The following is a 20,278-nucleotide window of genomic DNA, read 5'->3' on the forward strand; positions in this document are numbered from 1 at the left end:
GTATATTGTAAACCGGCACCCATTCACTTCAACTGGCGCTATAAGTCAATGGGGATGGAGATGTCTGGTTCAAAATATCTTCTTCTGTGTTTTGCGGAAGAAATAAAGTCATACATGATACGTAAATGATAGAAGCATTTTCATTTTTGGGCGAACTATCGCTTTAAGTTTTTACAGTTCTCCAGTTTTACAGTGATAGTTTGTTATTGTATATGGGATTGAAGGAAATTCAAGAGACAGAAGCAGATGTATATATTCACAAGGGATCTCATTACATTTCTGGCTCAGTGCTTGTCCACTCCCTCATCCCTCTCCCATCTGTTAGCAAGCTCAGGTGTCATTTTGGAGCGATAATTGGGTGCAGCCCAGGACCCCTGCCACTTTAGTTGCAGGCTGGCTAAGGTGCAGTATGGTGCTCCACAAGGCCATTCAGGCAGCTCGTGAAGGGAACGTGGAGGCTCTGAGGGCCCTGCATGAGTCCGGATGCCTCAGTCCGACCATCACGGATGCTCAGGGAGCTTCACCCATTCACCACGCCGCCCGCTGCGGCCAGCTGGAGTGCCTCCAGTTTTTGGTGAAAGAGGCTCATTTACCCTGCCACATCCGCACCAAAAACGGAGCGACGCCTGCTCATGATGCTACTGTCACAGGGCATGTGCGAGAGCTGGAGTGGCTGCTGAGACAGGGGAATTGTGGGATTGAGGTGAGTGCCAAGTGTATGAAAGAGAAAAAACACTTTTGACAGCTGGATTGATGATGTTTTTAAGGATGGTGAGTCAATGTCTATTTACTTTACGGTCAATGATTGATGTGCAGTTCAAACACTAAAGCAGCTTTTTCATTAGTAGAAATGACAGTATACTAGAATCAGTGTGCCTGCAATTTAAACCACTTATGAGGTATTTGATGATGATTTTGCATCTACTTCTGCTTACGGGATCGTGATGGCGAGGGAGCTACGGCCCTGCACCTGGCTGCCAGGTTTGGCCACGCGGAGGCAGTGCAGTGGCTTCTGTCAGAGGGAAGCAGCACTGAGGCGGAGACCGACTGCGGAGCTCTTCCTCTTCATTATGCCGCAGCCAGTGGAGACCTCACCTCCCTCAAATTACTCATGTCTAACTCCCCGCTGTGAGGCACTCTATATTGATCATTTATACATTATAAATATTTTGATGTTTGTAGTTTAAATGCTATACGGATCATAAATCAGCCGAACAACACTTAAAGATTCAGTGAAAAAAAAATGACAATGCCATTTTGTTCATTAAGTATGTCCTTGTTTATTATAAATAGTTTATCGATGTGGGTCATTCTCTTTTGTGTGCCCTCAGAATCTTCAGTTAAAATCTGAAAATGCACTTCCTTCCTATCCATCTTATATGACATCGTTAGACGGTTTGGGCGGAGCATCCGTTAACTCCTCCCCTTTCAAAATGCAACGGCAGTTTTACACCTCCAATCAAATTGAAGAGAAAGACGAAACCCACGGCCACTATTTTTCTCATAAGAAATTCCATTTCACTCGGAAATGCGTAAAAATACAGAAGTTAAAAAGATCGCAGCTTCCAGTTCACGGGGACTTTAAAACCGAAGTTGGGTAAACGCAACTGAGCCATTCTATAATTGCAGGAACATAATGTAGCCTGCATGGGATATATTATTAAAGGTACAGTAGAACGCACCGTTTCTGCCAATCTCATATTAATCTTGAGTACCTTAGAGTAGTATCGCGCCGATTGCCAACAAAACCGCGTTTGGTTCATGTCTTTCAGCGGTGGGAACGCTCCATCTATCAATTTCAAACAATCTGCAAATCCAGCGTTACATCCATCATTAACATCCGTCACTGAAATGCCATGAACAAACAAACACACCTCAACTTCTCTCACTATCACAAGAGTAACAAGCTGCAGCTGCAGGCCCACAGCGCAGACAATCTTGAAGCAGCGCAGCCAATCTTGATGGTAGGTGGTCAGCCTTAATGTTACGAAACGCTTTTACTAATGTTAATACATTTCCAAACCAGACGTCACTTCCGGGTTTGTGATGGGGAAATATCCCAAATCCGAGCTGTCTTTAACGCAGCATTTTATCAGCTAAAAAAGTATGGTATATAGCTGTCTGATTTTGTAAAGTTCAAGCATTAAAATAACCTCAAAATACAAACACATTACTCTCATAGTTTTGTCTTTAGTTAGATTAGATAATCATACCATTTGGGAAATAAGGTGTTTTTTGTGATACACCTTATGTGTGTCCGAAAGACCATTGTCAAATATGTTATCCACTGGGAAAACCCCTCTCAAAAAGGAATGGTTTGTCCCAATTGTAAATCATTTGCATGGTGTGATGTCATTTCCTCTATAGATGAAGTAGAAGGAAGTCAAGATCAACAGTGGATTCAGCATTCAGATGTCAGCAGTGTTACATAAATATTGTGACTTTAAACTCTAACAAGAGATTATAACTAAACACATTGCATTTATTTCTTCATTTACTACAACCCTTGATCTAAAGTGACTTATAAATGAGTAAGCATTTGACATTTTATCAATACATACAGTATTAGAATTATAACTTATGATAGGTTTATGAAGATGTATTTCTAACTATGCCATATGCATATGTTGAGGTAGGCTATAGGCCTAATTGTGTAAATGTAAAAGTTATTATCAACATTGTAACTCAGTTAAGTTAAAAATATATGAGGTAAAGGTAAAAAAAATTAAAACTATGAAACTCTGAGACTAATAGGAGAGGTTATGTGAGGTTATGTTAGAGTTTTGGGAAAAATGTTCCCCATTTTCAAATTCTTTATACCCCAAATTATAGAATGACCCCAGTACTGGTTAAAAATACTGTATGTGATTTCTTCGTTTACGCGTCGGCAAATAATGTGTCATGCTTGGACAGGTTAGTATTGGCACAGTCAGTGTTGCTGTTAGAAGCTGCAGGCTGAGAGAAGGTCAACTAACACATGTCAAACCTGTCATCTCACTGTACCTTGTCCTCTATAATACATCAGGAGTTTCATACCTGCCATATGGCAGCAGCTGTGCTTATACTGTGCACAGCCACCGATATAATGTTGCAATAGAAAGTGTACCTCGCTCTAAGACCTCACTAAACTAACTTGCTTAAAAAGTAAAACATTTAATAAGGGTTTTGCATATTTTTTTAACACAAGGAGCCGGTCTCTCTAATTTAACTGGATCAGATAAAAGAAACCTTTCACAGAACTATAACCCCTCATAACAAATAAAGATTTTTTGAAGAACATAAACAACATTATACCCAGTTAACTTCACTTATCCCTTTTAATCTCTTTCACGGATATTTTTTACTGTAGGTACTGTATGTATAGTATATAATAATACTATAAGCATAAAGTAGGGTACAGTATACACAGTATACCTTATAAGTCTCATAAAGATGTTTTTGGACTCAGGTATGTGGACCGTCAGACAGGAACTGGGGCCACCCCACTATATCTGGCCTGTCAGGAAGGGCATCTTCATGTGGTTGAATACTTGGTGAAGGATTCTGGGGCAAACGTCCATTTGCAGGCCAAGGATGGGATGAGTGTTCTTCATGCAGCTGCCCACATGGGACACTATGCACTGGTGGTCTGGCTGGTGAGTTACAGCCACTCTTAGCTATGATTGTCTTTTGTCTATCATCTGATCAAGTGATGGTCGCACTAAACATCTGTCAATCAACAAATTCATAGAATATAATACAATTGATGTGAAACAATGATCCCATCAATGATCACACTGTATCTGTTCTTGATCTTCAGGCAACTTTCACAGATCTGGACCTGTCCAGTCAGGATAAGGATGGAGCCACAGCACTGCACTTTGCTGCTAGTGAGGGCCACCATCGCATTGTGGAGCGTCTTTTGATAATGGGAGCGAATGTCATAAAAGACCACTGGGGTGGGACCCCTCTGCACGATGCAGCTGAGAATGGAGAACTGGAGGTTCCCATCACAAATATTTATACGTTGTAAGTAGTGTTTCAAATGCAGTCGCAGCGGCTTTGAATGACAGACTTTTCTTCTTTCAGTGCTGCCGGGCACTGCTGAATAATCACATCAGTCCACTGGAAAGAGATTTGGATGGCTTTACTGCAGTGGATCTGGCAGAGTACAATGGCTATCATGACTGTGCCAATTTCATCCGTGCCGGTGATCCTCATGTAAGATCATTTTTTTCAGATTTCTGTTTGCACTTTATTTTCTTTTCATGTGTTTAAGTTTTTAATTACGGTACTTCTAATTTCTGTATTTCATTTGGCATAATATGGCACACCCTGAATGCAGCTGACGGCAGTGTTTTGGTTCACGTATCCCCCTAGTGATGGCAAACTGTTACTGCCACCTTCTGGCAAACTTTATTACTCCACCCTGAACATATTTGTGCCAATAAAATACAGCAGATGAACATGGCTAAATAAAGATACATAGTAGAGGACTGAGTACACGTATTAAAGCACATTATTAACCCGACTCAGTCGTGCACTGACCGTCATCACTACTTAATAAGTGATGTATTATTTATGAGATAAAGGACAGGACATTCTTCATAGGATCATTCTGTTCAGAGACCCCTAATCTTCTAACCAATAATTCCATCATAATCTGATCCACTTTTTTCTGTTGTTACATCGTCACGGATTCCAGGAACAATTCCAGGAATACTGTATGTCATGTGTGTCATGAAATCTGTTGTTGCAACTGGAAGAACGCCTGGGCAATTTTTGTGCTATCATATAATTAGATTTAAAGAATATAGCTGGTCTGAGCTCAAAAGAGGGCCATTTTATGTTCACCTTAAAGTCATTCACATAACTACGTCACAGATGTAAGGTCAGGAGAATTAGCCGTGAGAAAGGATGGTTGCAACATCTAATAGGCCCATAAAGTGTTAAACCCCAATTCTCCCTGGAAATTCACAAAATGAGGAACTTGTATTTCAACTCAGCCTCCACTGTTTCACATACGCTAAAGGTCAGTTACGTCATTAGTGCATAAATTATGTGGAAACTATGCAAGAGGCAGTCTTTTGATAGCATAACATCGATGGCAAAGCAGAACGATACGGTCGGATACAGGCTGATTAGCAAGACACTTAGGAGTGTCTGGTTGGCGCAGGAGGGATCTGTGTGCTATCACTTACTCCCCTCTCAGTGTGAGCTCCAATGCCACGGGGGCGTCATGAGATCCCCCTTCTCAGGTGTCAGAGGCTCGTAAATGCAGCAATGGGTATGTCACATGGCGTTTTGCTTCTCATGCTCAGTGAATATATCACAGGGCTGCACAGAGAGACGTGTTGTGCCCCAGTTTGTATAGTGACGCTGTCCTTGTTTACACTGGCGTGCACTGGTTGTTTTGTGTGTACCTTCCCAAAGGAAAGTGTGGGCACGTTCATTTTAGGGCTGTCAAACGATTCATTGCGATTAAAAGTTTGTGTTTACAGTATATGTCTGTGTACTGTTCATCTTTATTTTGTATTCATAAACACATACACATACATGCATATTTTAAGAAAATTTTAAATATAAACATGAATCGACGTTTGTATATAATAGAAATTATAGATAAATATGAATAACCACATCTAGATATTTCTTAAATATGTATGCATGTATGTGTTTTTTATAATTAAAAATGAATACGCACAGTACAGAGACTATAATGTAAACATCTTTTATTCTGGATGTGATTATTCGATTTCATCGTTTTTAAAAAGCACTTTGTATAACTGTTTTCAAAATAGTGAACCACTAGTCATCCATGTTGTTTTAGGCATTCATTTTATTGTATTTTAAAAAACGATACAAGCTAAAAACGGTGGTGGCATCAGCTATACAAGGTACCAGACCAATTTACCACAAAAAAAGTATCAAACAAATATTGATGTCATACAATGCTTACTGCAGATAAAGCTGTTATTCCACTTACATATACAGTATCTAATGATCTGTGAGTGATGTGTGCTGACCCCTGAGCACTCCATAGCTGATGTGTAGGTGATGGACAGCTACTGTCTTTATTGAGTGATGCTTGTTTAAAGTTGCGTAGCAGCAGGACAGTTAGGTAAAGATAACATGATAGCTCATCAGGGACTAGAACTGTCTGTTCATGTGTAGACACTATCAAACCCCGTTCTTTGGCCTTGACTTCCTGTACAACGGAGGTCTTATCATAAATAGACACTTGAGATTTAGAGAAATCAGAGGCTTGTGACGGTACATGCAAGTGTTAGTCATAAAAGATACATATCCGCCTGAAGCAAACACTAAGAGTATAAGTGTTGTAGAGGAACTTGTGGTACTGTGGTGTTGATACAAAGCTTTTAGAACCTTACATTTCTAAAGAACAAGCGTTCACCTAATCCCACCCTTTAATTATTAATACTTTACTATGAAGACCTCCTGTCCGAGTGAACTGTTTATAGGGCATTGATCCTTAAGCTTTTGGTCATTGGATGAAGGTGCTTGGCTGGACACGTTACACTTGGCGGTTATACAGTACTTGTGAAGATTTAACTGGCAAAGGTATTTACATAGTTATAAAAGTTATTTTTCTGAAATCATGATTTTTAAGGTGCTTCAAGAGTAATGGAATTTCTTTATCCTTCTAAAAGACAGCATGGGGTTGTTTTTGATTGATGAAGAATGCGCTTTTGTTGGGTGTTATCAGTATCAGTCATAATATTTGTACAACATTTGAGAATAAAAAACTAATTAATGGAAAACAATTTAAACAGATTGCATATAAATAAAGAAGAAAGTTAAAAAACAAATGATACCAAGACTATATGCAGGCTGTGAGGTTAAACAAACAAATATTACTTTTGTAGGGCAAGTAAGAGATGATGTAATAGACGAAAGCAGAAATTCGGAAATGTTTGTGTTTTGCTTGTACACACTTTTTCTTAAAATATCAAAATACGGCGTAAATTTTTTTAAGATATAGATTGAATGTTAAATACTGTGTGTAGTACTTCAAGCCTTATTTAATATTTATTATGAAATATTACTTATTTAATATCTTAGATATGCTGCTGGCATTTAGGGCTTTATTCAATACATGACTGTTCCATAAATTTAAAATGATTACTACTATTGTTAATTATGGCTTTCACGGTTTTCGCTCAGATTTTTACTACAAGATCATCATCATCATATCCAATAGAAATGAACAATAGTATTGTTGTGATATCTATTGAAATTATGTTTTTATAAATAAAATAATTATATCAATCAACCTCATTTTGATTTAGTCTATTTTGTGTTTTTGTTTTGGCCAATGAATCACATTCAAAATTTGAGTGTTGGGAGGTGAAGAGAAAGCGTTTGTAACTCTCATGGCTCAAAATTGAAATATTGTCGGTTGCTACAGTGTAAATACTATATTGATAATCATGAGTTTTAATATTACACTATTGCGCATGCTGGTATATCATAAGACCCATACTGTAAATTTGATCAAATCATATCCTCATGGTCATCTCTTATATATTAACGCATGTACAGACCATTTGGCAAAAGTTTCAGTATACCGTAGCTTTTCTGCCACTGTGCTGTATGGCATATAAGTATTTAAAGACACACAGAGAGAATTCATGAGGGTTCATGAGTGCCCATAAGAGAAATCAATCACTGCATTTCCAGGTATGGGTCATTTGACCCGTCCTATCGGATGACGGATCTCTATAGGCAGTTTTTCTTCGTTAACAAAGTGGGAGGTCTGCTATACTAAACAGTTTGAGCTCCTGTTTCACTTTTCTCATGACTTTGTACTCTCCTTGTAAGCTTCTGCTAGATCCTGGTGTACACTGTGCGTCCAGATCCGTGTTTTGGATAATTTACCATTATGAGAAAATTGCAGTTTAAATTCACTGCATTCTGAGTCAGCCCCGAATTACTCATTGCTTCTTTACTCTGACAGTCTGTAGATGGTTTCCCTGCACCAGATGTTCTACTTATAGAGGAAGAAAGGACCTTATTTAGCACAAGTGACCCTTACCAGGACATTAAGCACCTGTCCAATACTAGAATGGACAGCATCAAGGTGATGATATTTAATGACAGACTAATTTAATATAACAAACATGACACGACTCGCTTATTTTTAATCACTTTGTTTTGGTGTTCCTAGCAGCCGGTGAACGAGGTGCCTCCCCAACCTCGACTCTCTCCACCAGACCCGGATGCATCATCTGCGTTCCCTGTCTCCTCACAGGGCAACAGAGCTGGGTCTGGAACCATTCAGCACATGCAAGTGGCCTCTACAGGTGAGATTACAGGTCTTTTAGCACTTTTCTTACTATGATCATTGCACAACTGTCTGTTAGATCTTGATTTGTCAAAACGTCTAAAAAGAGAGCGTATTTTTAAAGTTATCTCATTCTTCTCTTTATCTGGCCGAACTGTACAGTTGTGACCTCATTCAACATGAGGAAAAATGTTGAGGAAGAGCAGACAATTCATTCCAACAAATCAATGAGGTCGATGAGACAAGCAGGGATCACAGCTGTCTTCACTGGACAAGCATTTAATGTATGTTCTACCCTCAACACCATTTATTAATTTCTTTATTAGCAAAGAAGTCATTTTATAAGGGTGAACAGTTTATTGTTAATAATGTTAATCAAAATAATGGAATGTTTGTGTAACACAGAAATTGTATGTTGGTTAATGTAATAAAGGGATAGTTCACTAAAAAACGAAAATTCTTTCATAATTTACAAACCCTCATGTCATTTTAAAACCTTCTCATACTTCTGCAGAACACAAAAGAAGATATCTGGAGAACATTGAGACACTAACAACATTTTATAGACACAAAACCATACACAAAGACATTTCTCTAAGTATCTTCTTTTGTGTTTCACAAAAGAAAGGCTCATATAAAGATTGTAAATGACTTGACAGTGAATAAATTATTTTCATTTTCGTGAACTATCCCATTGAAGTACAAAATAATAGCAAAAAGCAACAGATTAAAAAGTAAATCAATATTTAATCATTAGGTGTCATTGTCAACTAAACTTTTAAGAGAAAATGTTTAATTGTAAATGAGATGATAGCGTTGTCATTAGTTCTGAGTAATTTTTCAGCATTGTTATAAATTTGTTTTCAGAAAGGAGAAAATGAAGATGTTTTGCTTTCAGCATTGAAGGAAAACCTTGCTGACATTGATTCTCTGATCCCTACTCATGATGTGAACGGGAGGCCCATTGCTGAATGGAAGAGACAAGTTATGGTGCGCAAGCTTCAGGCTCGACTACAGGATGATGACAACAAGAGCATTAAAGTAAATACTACCCACCCATTGCAGTTCATACATTCTTTTAAATAAGCACACCCTACATATAATTGTTTCACATTACACAGGATGACAGTAACAAGTTTGTGGAAGTGGATGGTTGGAGGTACTCCCAAGCACACAATGTCATTCTGGGTCCCTTTGGCGAGTTGCTTACTGAAGACGACTTGGTCTACCTGGAGGGACAGATTGAAACCATCTCCCTTCAGAAACGCTGCCAGGCCTATGAGTTTGAGCTTAGCCGACTGGCAGAGGAACTCCAAGCAGTCCTTCCTGATCCCATCGTCAATATCATCGTAGATACAGAGTGCCACCAGCGACCGAACGTGGGGGAATCTCTACCTCTTCCTGTGTGGTACAATCGTATCTCAAATATCGTGAAGAGCATGTCATTGCTGCTGTCCAACCTCTCAGAAACAAATGGAGAAGACGGCATCTGTAAGATGCCAAACACAGATCTTGCTTCAGTCTTCGCATACCAGTCAGAGAGGCGAAGTTGTAACAGAGGAAGCAGGCAGAAGGTTGAACTGGAGATTCAGCAGTCAGGAGTTTCTGTAAAAAATTTAAGATCAAACTTTGAGAGTCAGCTGGGTAACATCTATCCATTTTCTGGGCTTCTAAACAACGCAGCTCACTCAGACCTAAGGCAGCAAAATCTGTCTACGTCAACAAATTGTCAAGAGCAGTCTTCAGGGACAATCCAAAGCACCGGCATAAATCACGCTAATGATAAGGGCATAAAATGCAAACAGACACCTGGCAAAGATTCAGCTGAAGTGATAGAGACCACCTGCTTGCGAAAGGAACGCATTGTTGTGTTATTTCTGAGCCATTGGAAAAAGTCTGCATACGCAATATCAATGAGAGCAAAAATGAAACAAAATCTTGAGACCTGTTCGACAAGTGAAGCAATAACTGCTCCAGTCTCCAAGCCAGGAACCAGATCATTGTATCATCTCTACAGGCAGAGAAGTGCAATAGACAAGATGATTGGCAATTGGAAACGTGTTGCCTCTGGGGTCCCTTCACGACAGATCCGAAGCCTACAGAGAAAGCAAGTGACCTACTCACCCGAGCAGTTCCTTCCCCGCGTGAATGGTGCTCCTGTTGCGTATGACACCCTGACTCTCGAGCTCTTTATGCTCGGCTACTTTCACATTCTCGAACAGGACCTCTCAGCCGAGGAACGAAAGATGAGGCACCTGTTATGCTTTGAAGTTTTTGACCATGTAGGGAATTTTCCTTGGGAAACAGTCCTAGAGTTTCACCAGGCTGTTCTCAAGGATATTGAGGCTGGGAGACGTGAGTGGAAAGATGGTTTTGAGCACACCAAAGCACAATACTTTGGGAAAAGAGAACTTGGGACGATCTGTGCTGAGGTCACGCCGAATGTCATAGGTGAAAATCCCATATTAGAGGATGCAGGACGTCCCAGCAGAGATGAAAGCAACGACTTCTCAATGTTTTGTAATGATGAAATTTGCAAATATATTGATCGCAGTTTCACCTTTTGGAAGGAGAAAGAAGCAGAGTTGTTTGATTTCTGAAGTTTGAATTATGTGATGGTGATACTGAGCCGCATTTAAATACAAACAAATGCTTTTGAGATATGTAATAATATGATAAGCGAGCCAATAAAATTGAATTACAATTTTAATCTCAATCTGCAAGAGGCTTACTTTTGTTTGGTGGGTTGTAATGAACATCTGATAAAACTTAAATACTACATATGCATTATGATCAGGACCTGGCCATATACGTAAATGCCCTACAATAATTTATTTGATGTGTGCAGTATTCTTTAAATGCCCATTTGTAAATAAAAGTTGATTTTTGTTTGAACATTGCTGCTTGATAGGATTGGTCTTTTGGGTTACAGAAATGCTCTTTTTAATTATAAAGCACTTCTGTCTCCTTATAACTTGTTACTGTTTAACTCTTTCTCATAAGAAGAAACAGGAATCTGACCTTAAATGCAATGCATTAATAAGCATGAATGTTGGTGGGAGAAATGCATGTTATGCCCAAACCTGAGAAACTGATGAAACACCTGTACATTGTAAATCTTTGCTGTAGTTTTGCAGCAGGTTCACCTATAACGTGATGTAGATTTAATTTACAATTTATTTTTAAACATTAACTTACCTAGTTCGTATATTTTCTTTCATTAAACAAGACTAAATATCTTGGGTTACTTTTCTTCTCATGTGAATGTTTTGTAATTTTCCATTCCATTCCATTTTCTACCGCTTATCCAAACTACCTCGGGTCACGGGGAGCCTGTGCCTATCTCAGGAGTCATCGGGCATCAAGGCAGGATACACCCTGGATGGAGTGCCAACCCATCGCAGGGCACACACACTCACTCATTCACTCACTCACGCACTCACACCCTACGGACAATTTTTCCAGAGATGCCAATCAACCTACCATGCATGTCTTTGGACCAGGGGAGGAAACCGGAGTACCCGGAGGAAACCCCCAAGGCACAGGGAGAACATGCAAACTCCACACACACACAAGTCAGAAGCGGGAATCGAACCCCCAACCCTGGAGGTGTGAGGCGAATGTGCTAACCACTAAGGCACCGTGCCCCCCTGTTTTGTAATTTATTTAAACAAAAATGCTCAGGCAGAATGTCATTTTGCAGTGTTGTGCCAGTAATGAGACCAGTCTCTTCTTGCTCATTTTGAATATCAAGTCAAAGTCAAATTTAAAAACAGTACTAATAGCAAAATATTAAGTAGTAATCAAATCTACAGTAAGTTACTCGCAAAACTGCTGCAAAATTACAGCAAAGTTTTTTCAAAGGAAGACTGAACAAGATTAATAAACATTTATTTTATACAGATCACTACCATGCCTAAAATAACTAGAAAAATACACACCGGAAAATAAAAAAGACTCCAGTTGATGCTTTTTCTCAGCCTTCAAACAACATTCTACTTATGCTAGATATTAAAACATTTGTTCAGACAAAGACAATAATTAAGAGTTCAAAAGAAATTAAAATATAAAAAAACAGGCAAAATATGAAACATTTTTTATTAAGGTCCATGGTTTTGTGCATAAGATGTATTTTTGTAATATTGTAAAAAAGAATTCAGAAACATTGGTAAACACATCAATACATTAAAATTTCATTTCATTTGAATGAATGAACTCCTCACTGTTAAGACCTTGAGACTACAATTTGATGCACTGGAACATGAAGGTTAACAGATTTATATCCACAGTGCATGCTTGGATAATACATTTGGGATCCCAGTTACATAACTCTTCGCAGAGCAGTTCCTGAAGAATGAATCTTACATGAAATGTTAAATTATCCTGTCAGTCTGGACACACTGGGTAGTGCATATGTTCTTGACACATAAGAGGTGTGAGCTCATTTTTAAAAGCTCAGGTTTTAAAGCTCGTGTTCTGGCCTAAATTGTATAAGTCAATTTTAACTCTCTGCCTTTGTTGCCCTGTTTATATACCCTATTAGTTTACAAGCATTCAAATTACAAAACAATCCTTGCTTATCAGATCAACGGGTCATGTAAAATAACATAGATTTGCTGTGTTATGACAAAATGACATAGATTTGCTGTGTTATGACAAAATGCATTAATATTAATTCCTTCAACTATTTGTTTTATTACCACTCCTTGTTTTATATGCTATAGACAGGTTAGTGCTGGATGCATTCCTTACAAAAAAATGTACTAAAACATTGAACAGAATAAAGGGGATTAAAACGACATAAATAAGTGCCGTTGTTGAATGCATTCTGCAAACGGATGCATGGCCTGCGGTTTAATGCGAGAGGGGAGCTCGCGAGCAGTGTTTCCGTAAACACTGAGTGATATCAGACGGGCGTAGCGCCTTCACTGCGCATGCGCACTCGACAGAGGACTTGACATCGCGGAGCAGCACTGCAATATCCATCGATTCGGGACCGAAGATTTCCCCTCTGCATTCTCGCAAGACTGGTGCCACCTGTACATAATAATCCATTACAACTCTGTAACAAAAGCAATCATGTCTATGGGAAGTGACTTTGGGAACCCTTTAAGGAAATTCAAACTTGTTTTTTTAGGGGAGCAAAGCGGTGAGTCTTTCGATTTGCCACGATCGGGTTTAACGAACCCATTAACCTTTCGACACATGCATGTTGTAGGTTACATTATATGTTAGGTTTTCGTGTCAAGCTTTATTGTGGTGTTATTTCGGAATAGCTCATATTCTCATTGATTTCCTGTCAAACAAGTATGTTGCGTGTTTTTGATTAGTCATGAAATGTATTGCTATGCAGCGTCATTAGACATCGGTGAAAATGCATCTGCAAACGTGTCGTTGGGCGTTATCGTAATTCAATAAAACTCAGAAAGCACGTAAGTTATTTGATTGTCAGTTACGTTTCGGATTGAGGTCTGGAGATCTGATCATATTATTGATCGCTGTTTTTCTAGCGCACCAAATAGCCCGAAACAAATGACACATCTGAACTAAATTAAATGCAAGACGCATATGTGGGTGTTTTGTTTTGATATATATTCTCTTTTTATCATCTAATGATTTAATATCTCATGACACAGAAAGGCGCAGAGGCTTTGCATTTGCCGTGTGTCTACCGGAGACACACCCAGGTTGGCAGTCAGCGTCTGTGGGATCTTTCAGCACAGCATAAATGAATAAAAAATGCATAATTTCATGAATTGTCATGATCTGAAAGAGCAGTCTGTGCTTTGGGACTATATATCGTGGTTTATACATTTTGGGTGTGTTATCAGTATCACCGTCGGTGTTTGTGAACAGACGTAATCAGACAGGGATTTGAGATCATGTCTGTAATGTCATGACTGGACATCCAAACATTGAACATAATGACAATGACGTGGTATCACAGGAAAATTTACAATTGTATAAATACGTATACATATACGATGTCTGGCAAAACTTGGCTTAGACCAATGGTTATACCTTTCGTTATTTACTGCTGCCATTGAGAAAAAGGACAGCCGTCGTACATAGGGCCTGCCCTGTACAGTATTAAGGAGTGCTGGACTAAATAAGATGAAAATCATTTAAATTACAAATATTCGTAGCAGAAATTAAGGTAAAATTACTGTCAGTACCAGATCACTAACCGCATATTACGTGTTTTCTTCATGAGGATGGATAGACAAACACTGCTAAACGTGCTGGAATATTATCACATTCCCCATGATTTTATGATCAGTTAGGGTCAGAAGACCATTTGCTTTTTGCTGTCCATGGTCCTGAACATCTCTGCTAGTCAGAATAAGTTGTTCTCTTTTAAAGACATTAGCAGACCCCCCTCCTCGTTCTATTGAGGCTGTAGATGAATGGAGCCATTATTCCCTCTGATTCTATGAGCTCTAGGATAACTTTTAGCATTGTGTTGTTTAAAGATTTAAGCATATCTGCTTGGCCTGACAAACAGGCCAGACCTGACTGGTGTGAAAGGATCAGTCCTATAGTGTATGAAATGTGGTTTAGGAATTCACTGTGACAATAGCTTCATCAATTACTGCCTTTTTACGCATGTTCTTACAATGATAGTTCACCCAAAAAGGAAAATTCTGTCATCATTTATTCAGCCTCATGTCATTTCATACCTGTTTAAATGACTTTGTTCTGATAAACACAGAGAAAGATATTTGGAAAAATGTAAGCAATTTTCAATTCTGTGACATCATTGATTGCCATAGGAAAACTTAAAATTGGTAGTCAAAGGTGGCCTAAACTTTTCCTAAATTCTTACAAATATCTTTCTTTGTGTTTAGTAGAACATAGAAATTAAAACATGTTTGAAACAACCTGAGGGTAAGTGAGGGCATTTTTGGGCGAACTATCCCTAAGGATGTGTGTCCTTTTAACTCAAAACAATGGTGATCTCACATTTTTGGTGTGAATAAATGTGAATAAACTTTTGGTGATCTAGAATTTTACTATTATTTGAAGGATGGAAGGGAAGGCATTCAAATTCTTGTGTTGCATTAAAGTCATTATCAATAATAACTCCAACATTTGTGATTTATTTACAGTTCTTTATGAAGTGTAAATCAAACTCTGAAAGGTTTCCTTCTTTTGGTTCTTTTTACAGTTGGAAAAACATCGCTGATAACAAGGTTCATGTATGACAGTTTTGACAACACTTATCAGGTATACTATCATGCACTTATGTTTAAAAGAGTTCTTTATCTTTCTTATACATCATTTTGACATTTTGTATCATTGCAGGCGACTATTGGAATTGACTTTTTATCAAAAACCATGTACCTGGAGGACCGAACTGTAAGAAGCAAAAAAATCCATAAATAAAACAGATGGATTAATCAAATGGTATCATTATTTATAAAAAATATGACTGTCCTTTTCTGCAGGTGAGGTTACAGCTGTGGGACACTGCGGGGCAGGAGCGTTTCAGGAGTCTCATTCCGAGCTACATAAGAGACTCCACAGTGGCTGTGGTGGTGTATGACATCACAAGTGAGCCACAGACGCACACATGTGCATGAGACTTGAATCAATAGATACTGTGTATCTTACACTTTTTGATATTTGAATTTAACCTATACTATAGAGTGACATTTTGTCCCGTTTTCCTCCAGATATCAATTCATTTCAGCTTACCTCCAAATGGATTGATGATGTCAGAACAGAGAGGGGAAGTGATGTCATCATCATGCTGGTGGGCAATAAAACAGACCTTGAGGAGAAGAGGCGAGTCATTTAAATGTCATGTTAATGTCATTAAGCTTCCGTTCTATAGCTCGACTGGTAAAGTGCGCCGCTAACAATGCAAAGGTCATGGGTTTGATACCCAGCGAGCACACGCAGTGACAAAATCCTTAGCTTGCATTATTAAAATCATCTGGCAAGTGATTAAATATCCTTCAATGTATATATTGTTATTGCCACTAATATACAGGCTATAATGCCAGATTGTTACAGTTTGTTTATTATTTTTTTAATGTATCACACCTAATAGGCAAATCACTATTGAAGAGGGGGAGCAGAGGGCTAAAGAGCTGAATGTGATGTTTATTGAGACCAGTGCGAAGACCGGCAGCAACGTTAAACAGGTGAGTCTAACAGCGCCTCGTCATCCGGTCAATGGCAAATGGGCTTGATCGAAATCCGTAATTCAATTTGAGTTCATGGCCTGTAACGTGACACATGCAAAGCTCTAAAAAGATTTGATTTGGCCACTGAGTTGGTTCCTATGGGCCTTTAGCTGTATTAGTCCGTAATAAAAAAATCTTGGTTTAATTCTATTTGCTTTCTGTTTTGTTTAACAGTTGTTCCGGCGAGTGGCTGCTGCTTTGCCAGGAATGGAGAGCTTGGATGAAAATAACAAAGAAGGCAGTATCCTTTTGCACATTCTACCTGACAAGGTAATGCGTGTCATTGTTTTTTTATATTAAGTAACTAGAAGTAAGTCATTCATAGCAAGATGACTTTTAAATGAAAATCATTGCTTCAACCAAGGTGTGAATGTGGTTTAAACAAAACAAAGCTTTGCGTTTCAAAATCTATAACCAGAATCTAAACAAAGCTGTAAGACACCAATTATGATATTTAAAACCACTTTACTCTATGTTGAGCAGCTCCCTACTGTTACCCCATCACGTGCCTCTCGGTTTTTGAGAGATCTGGGAGCTGTGCTGTTCCAAATGTAATACATTTAAAAAATGAAAATTCTGTCATCATTCACTCACCCTCAGGTTGTCCCAAACTTGTGAACACAAAGGAAGATATTTGGAAGAATGTCAGTAACCATACCCACATTTACTGCAATATTAGTGAAAATAAATACTATGGGAGTCAGTGTGGGATGAGATCTGTTTGTTTACCGACTTTCTTCCAAACATACTGTATATTTAATATATGGTGACAGAATTTTCAATTTTGGGTGAATTATACCTTTAATAAGAGTCATTCGTTGAAGGCTGTGCATTAAATGAATGAGGCAAATGTACATTTTCTTAACACGTAACCTCTCTCAGTGATCGACATTAAGCTGGACAAACAACCAGATCCTCCGGCCACTGAAAGTGGGTGTTCCTGTTAGTAGAAAGCAGTTTGGACCTTCATTTAACACCACACGCTTGTTTTGTTGCTTCCTATGGGTCCACGTACAGTTGAACTTTATGATCGGATATAGGCTTTTAACATCTATCTGAATGGGTCTGATATTATACTCCTCAGTTGCAAGAAAAATCACTGTCAGTTCAATTGCCAAAAGAATATAATAGGTAATTCCAAACGACTAGCTAACAGATTCATATGAGACAGGAAGTGGCATGTGTACCATCATCGGACAAAAACATTCAGAGTGGATTATCAGTTGTTATGTTTTGTATTTTTGTACATTACAAAAGCACTAAATGCCTTCACAAAAACTAATAAGAAATAAGAGGAACGTCAGATTAACTGTCGTTCGACTATAGCATGCATGTAAGACAACTTTTAGAATCTGTTATGTCCTTTGGTCCATACACATCAGTAGTAAAGAAACAATTATTGAAAAAGAAAAAAAAGAGAAAGATCCTGTAAAAAGTCTCAGTGTGAGTCTGTGTGTATGCTGTACATCTTACATGCTAATCCAGTAGCAGGCCTCGGTGAGGGGTGTGCACGCTCTGGCTAACCTTTAAAGTGCGTTGGCACTGTTGCAAAGAACTAATGGATTTTTTCTGCTAGCATCATGTATACACCTTAGATCCGTACTGTATTGTATATAGTATTTATATTATTGTGAACATCCATCATCTACTCTAGACGTAGTTTTTGTTCACCTGTACAAATATTATTTTCTTTATTTTAATATGAAAAGGGCTTCACTCTTGTTTTATTTCTCTCACCTGTAGCCATACACTGGTAGTGAAGTATTCGATTTGATTTGGGCATTTTTTTGTTGCCTTATATTGTTTTATTGTTCCAGCAGGGTCATTTGATTTTTAAATGATCTTTTCCGAAGGCATACTTTTAATCCCATTACACCCCTCAACAGGAATTTAGAGAAAGAGAAAGTGTCATTTAGAATGAGGTGAGGAAGGTGAATTTGAGGTGAGCCTTAGAAACAACTGGATTGTCATTTCAAATACATGCACTTTGTTCTGGGTTCTGACAAGGAAATGTATTTCTTTTCGCTTCGTAAAGTGATGAAACAGGTAAATGATTGTCATATCTCTCATAAAGCCTTACTGGTATGAAAGCAGATGTCGAAATTCATAATGTTAGCTAGAGGTGAAAACTGCTTTTTTTCTGTAATGACTTCACCTCGACATTTTTAAAACAGAGCTGAGCGGAAACAGAATGTACAATGTTAGTAGTTAACTCGCAATGTTCAGGTTATTGCAACAGAAATGTGAGTTGTTTACGAATCTGTCTGTAAAAATATTAGCTGGGATCTTTTAACTTTATTTTTTTGTTTCGTATCTTAAATTGTTTACATAAATGCACTGACTAACACCACTGACTGTATAGAGATTCTTGGATTAATTTAGAATATATTAAGCGTTTAAAATATATTTAATTTTGGTACCAATAATTTATTAATTTGAACAAAAATGATCGTTTTTGTTGGACATAAGGAATTACTGTGACTGAATTGAGGGAACTTACAGTCGACTTTAGCTTTGCTCTGATACAAACTGTGGATTTTTAAATGGGTCACCGATATTAACTTAGGGGTGGGGCTGAGGTAGATGAGTTTTTCATTGAGAGGTCATAAGTCATCTTTTACATTTCTCAAGCCTCCATTTCTTCTTGTTGTTTGCTTTGTCATCTTTCACTTTTGTACACTAGTTGTGCCTTCTGTTGTTGTGACACCACAATGCAAAGCTTTCACTGTATGGCTACCTGAGAACACATGTTTTAGACTGAGAAAGATGGTCACTGACAGGTTGGCCAGGCAACCGACAGAGTTACAACATTGTGTGATATTCATTTAATGAAATCTTGTGTTCACGTGGTCAAGCGTTGAAGCGCTGCAGAACATTCTGATGTAAGGGGAAGGTTTTATGTAAGACCGGAAAAAATGTTGCTATTGAAAGTGCTTGAGGAGGTCGAATCCCTCAAAGATGTTGCCATAGGATTGTGTAAAGCAGTGTAGTTGCCTCTTTATTCACTCTGTAAGGACATTTATGAGCATGACATCTGTCTGAAAAAATCAATAAAATCCATGTCTTAATACCATACTGTCTGCTGTTGCATTTGTTCCTTATTCACTTAAGCAAAAGTAGGGGATGAATTTCTGGTTTCACAAATATATCAATTCACACATTTTTCTATATATATTAATAATATGAAGTGAAATTAATAAAGATAAATCCTATGTCGGATGTTTTAATATGAAATAATAAGTATTAAAGCTCTGATACTTACATAAGCATTACGTTTTCACAAAAATCTAAATGTCGATTCTGATTCGCACACACAATTACACTGATGCATGAAAGACTGAACCACCCGAGATGTAACTAAATAAACTGGGATCCCCCTTACAGACTAAACCTCGGTCCTCAAGAGAGACAGGTGAGCAAAGGTAAATGGCTCACATGACTTAGAAATCGTTTCTTGCTTAACTGTGGACTTTCCAAACCATACCAGACAAATGGGCCTAAATGAGAAGCAGGTATTTTTATCTTGGAGTCTAGTGTTTCAACTGATTTTTGAAAATAGAAATCAACGTGACCATTTACCACTGCATGATCAAAGGTCTCATGAATCGATGGCCCCTAGAGGACGAGGAGCACAAGGGCAATTTGTCCATCACTTATATATACGCCATGCTGATCCCCGATTGCATCGAACCAAATATAAAGAACGCCCATTAGGAGATTACAGGCTTCCATTTAGAGATAATCGCCAGCATACATTGTGAGTACATTTTTTTTACAATAAGCGTATATTTTGCGAACAGGT

The 20,278-nt window shown here is 38.3% G+C and overlaps 2 protein-coding genes across 2 annotated transcripts; both read left to right on the forward strand.

The window, feature by feature from the left end:
* Positions 1–409: 409 nt before the first annotated feature.
* Positions 410–11,179, forward strand: espnlb (espin like b). Its single transcript, XM_056740842.1, has 10 exons — positions 410–702; positions 937–1,128; positions 3,449–3,635; positions 3,800–3,982; positions 4,069–4,185; positions 7,958–8,080; positions 8,171–8,303; positions 8,447–8,568; positions 9,152–9,325; positions 9,406–11,179. Exons 1-10 carry the CDS (start codon positions 410–412, stop codon positions 10,882–10,884), a joined length of 3,003 nt encoding a protein of 1,000 aa, XP_056596820.1. The 3' UTR covers positions 10,885–11,179.
* Positions 11,180–13,233: 2,054 nt separating this feature from the next.
* On the forward strand, positions 13,234–19,549 carry rab6bb (RAB6B, member RAS oncogene family b). Its single transcript, XM_056744302.1, has 8 exons — positions 13,234–13,433; positions 15,453–15,511; positions 15,590–15,643; positions 15,733–15,838; positions 15,961–16,072; positions 16,341–16,434; positions 16,651–16,717; positions 17,359–19,549. The coding sequence occupies exons 1-8, from the start codon at positions 13,364–13,366 to the stop codon at positions 17,421–17,423; spliced, it is 627 nt and encodes a 208-aa protein (XP_056600280.1). The 5' UTR covers positions 13,234–13,363; the 3' UTR covers positions 17,424–19,549.
* The last annotated feature ends 729 nt before the right edge of the window (positions 19,550–20,278 follow it).

Source organism: Triplophysa dalaica, chromosome 3 (genome assembly GCF_015846415.1).
Source record: "Triplophysa dalaica isolate WHDGS20190420 chromosome 3, ASM1584641v1, whole genome shotgun sequence".
Taxonomy (NCBI): domain Eukaryota; kingdom Metazoa; phylum Chordata; class Actinopteri; order Cypriniformes; family Nemacheilidae; genus Triplophysa; species Triplophysa dalaica.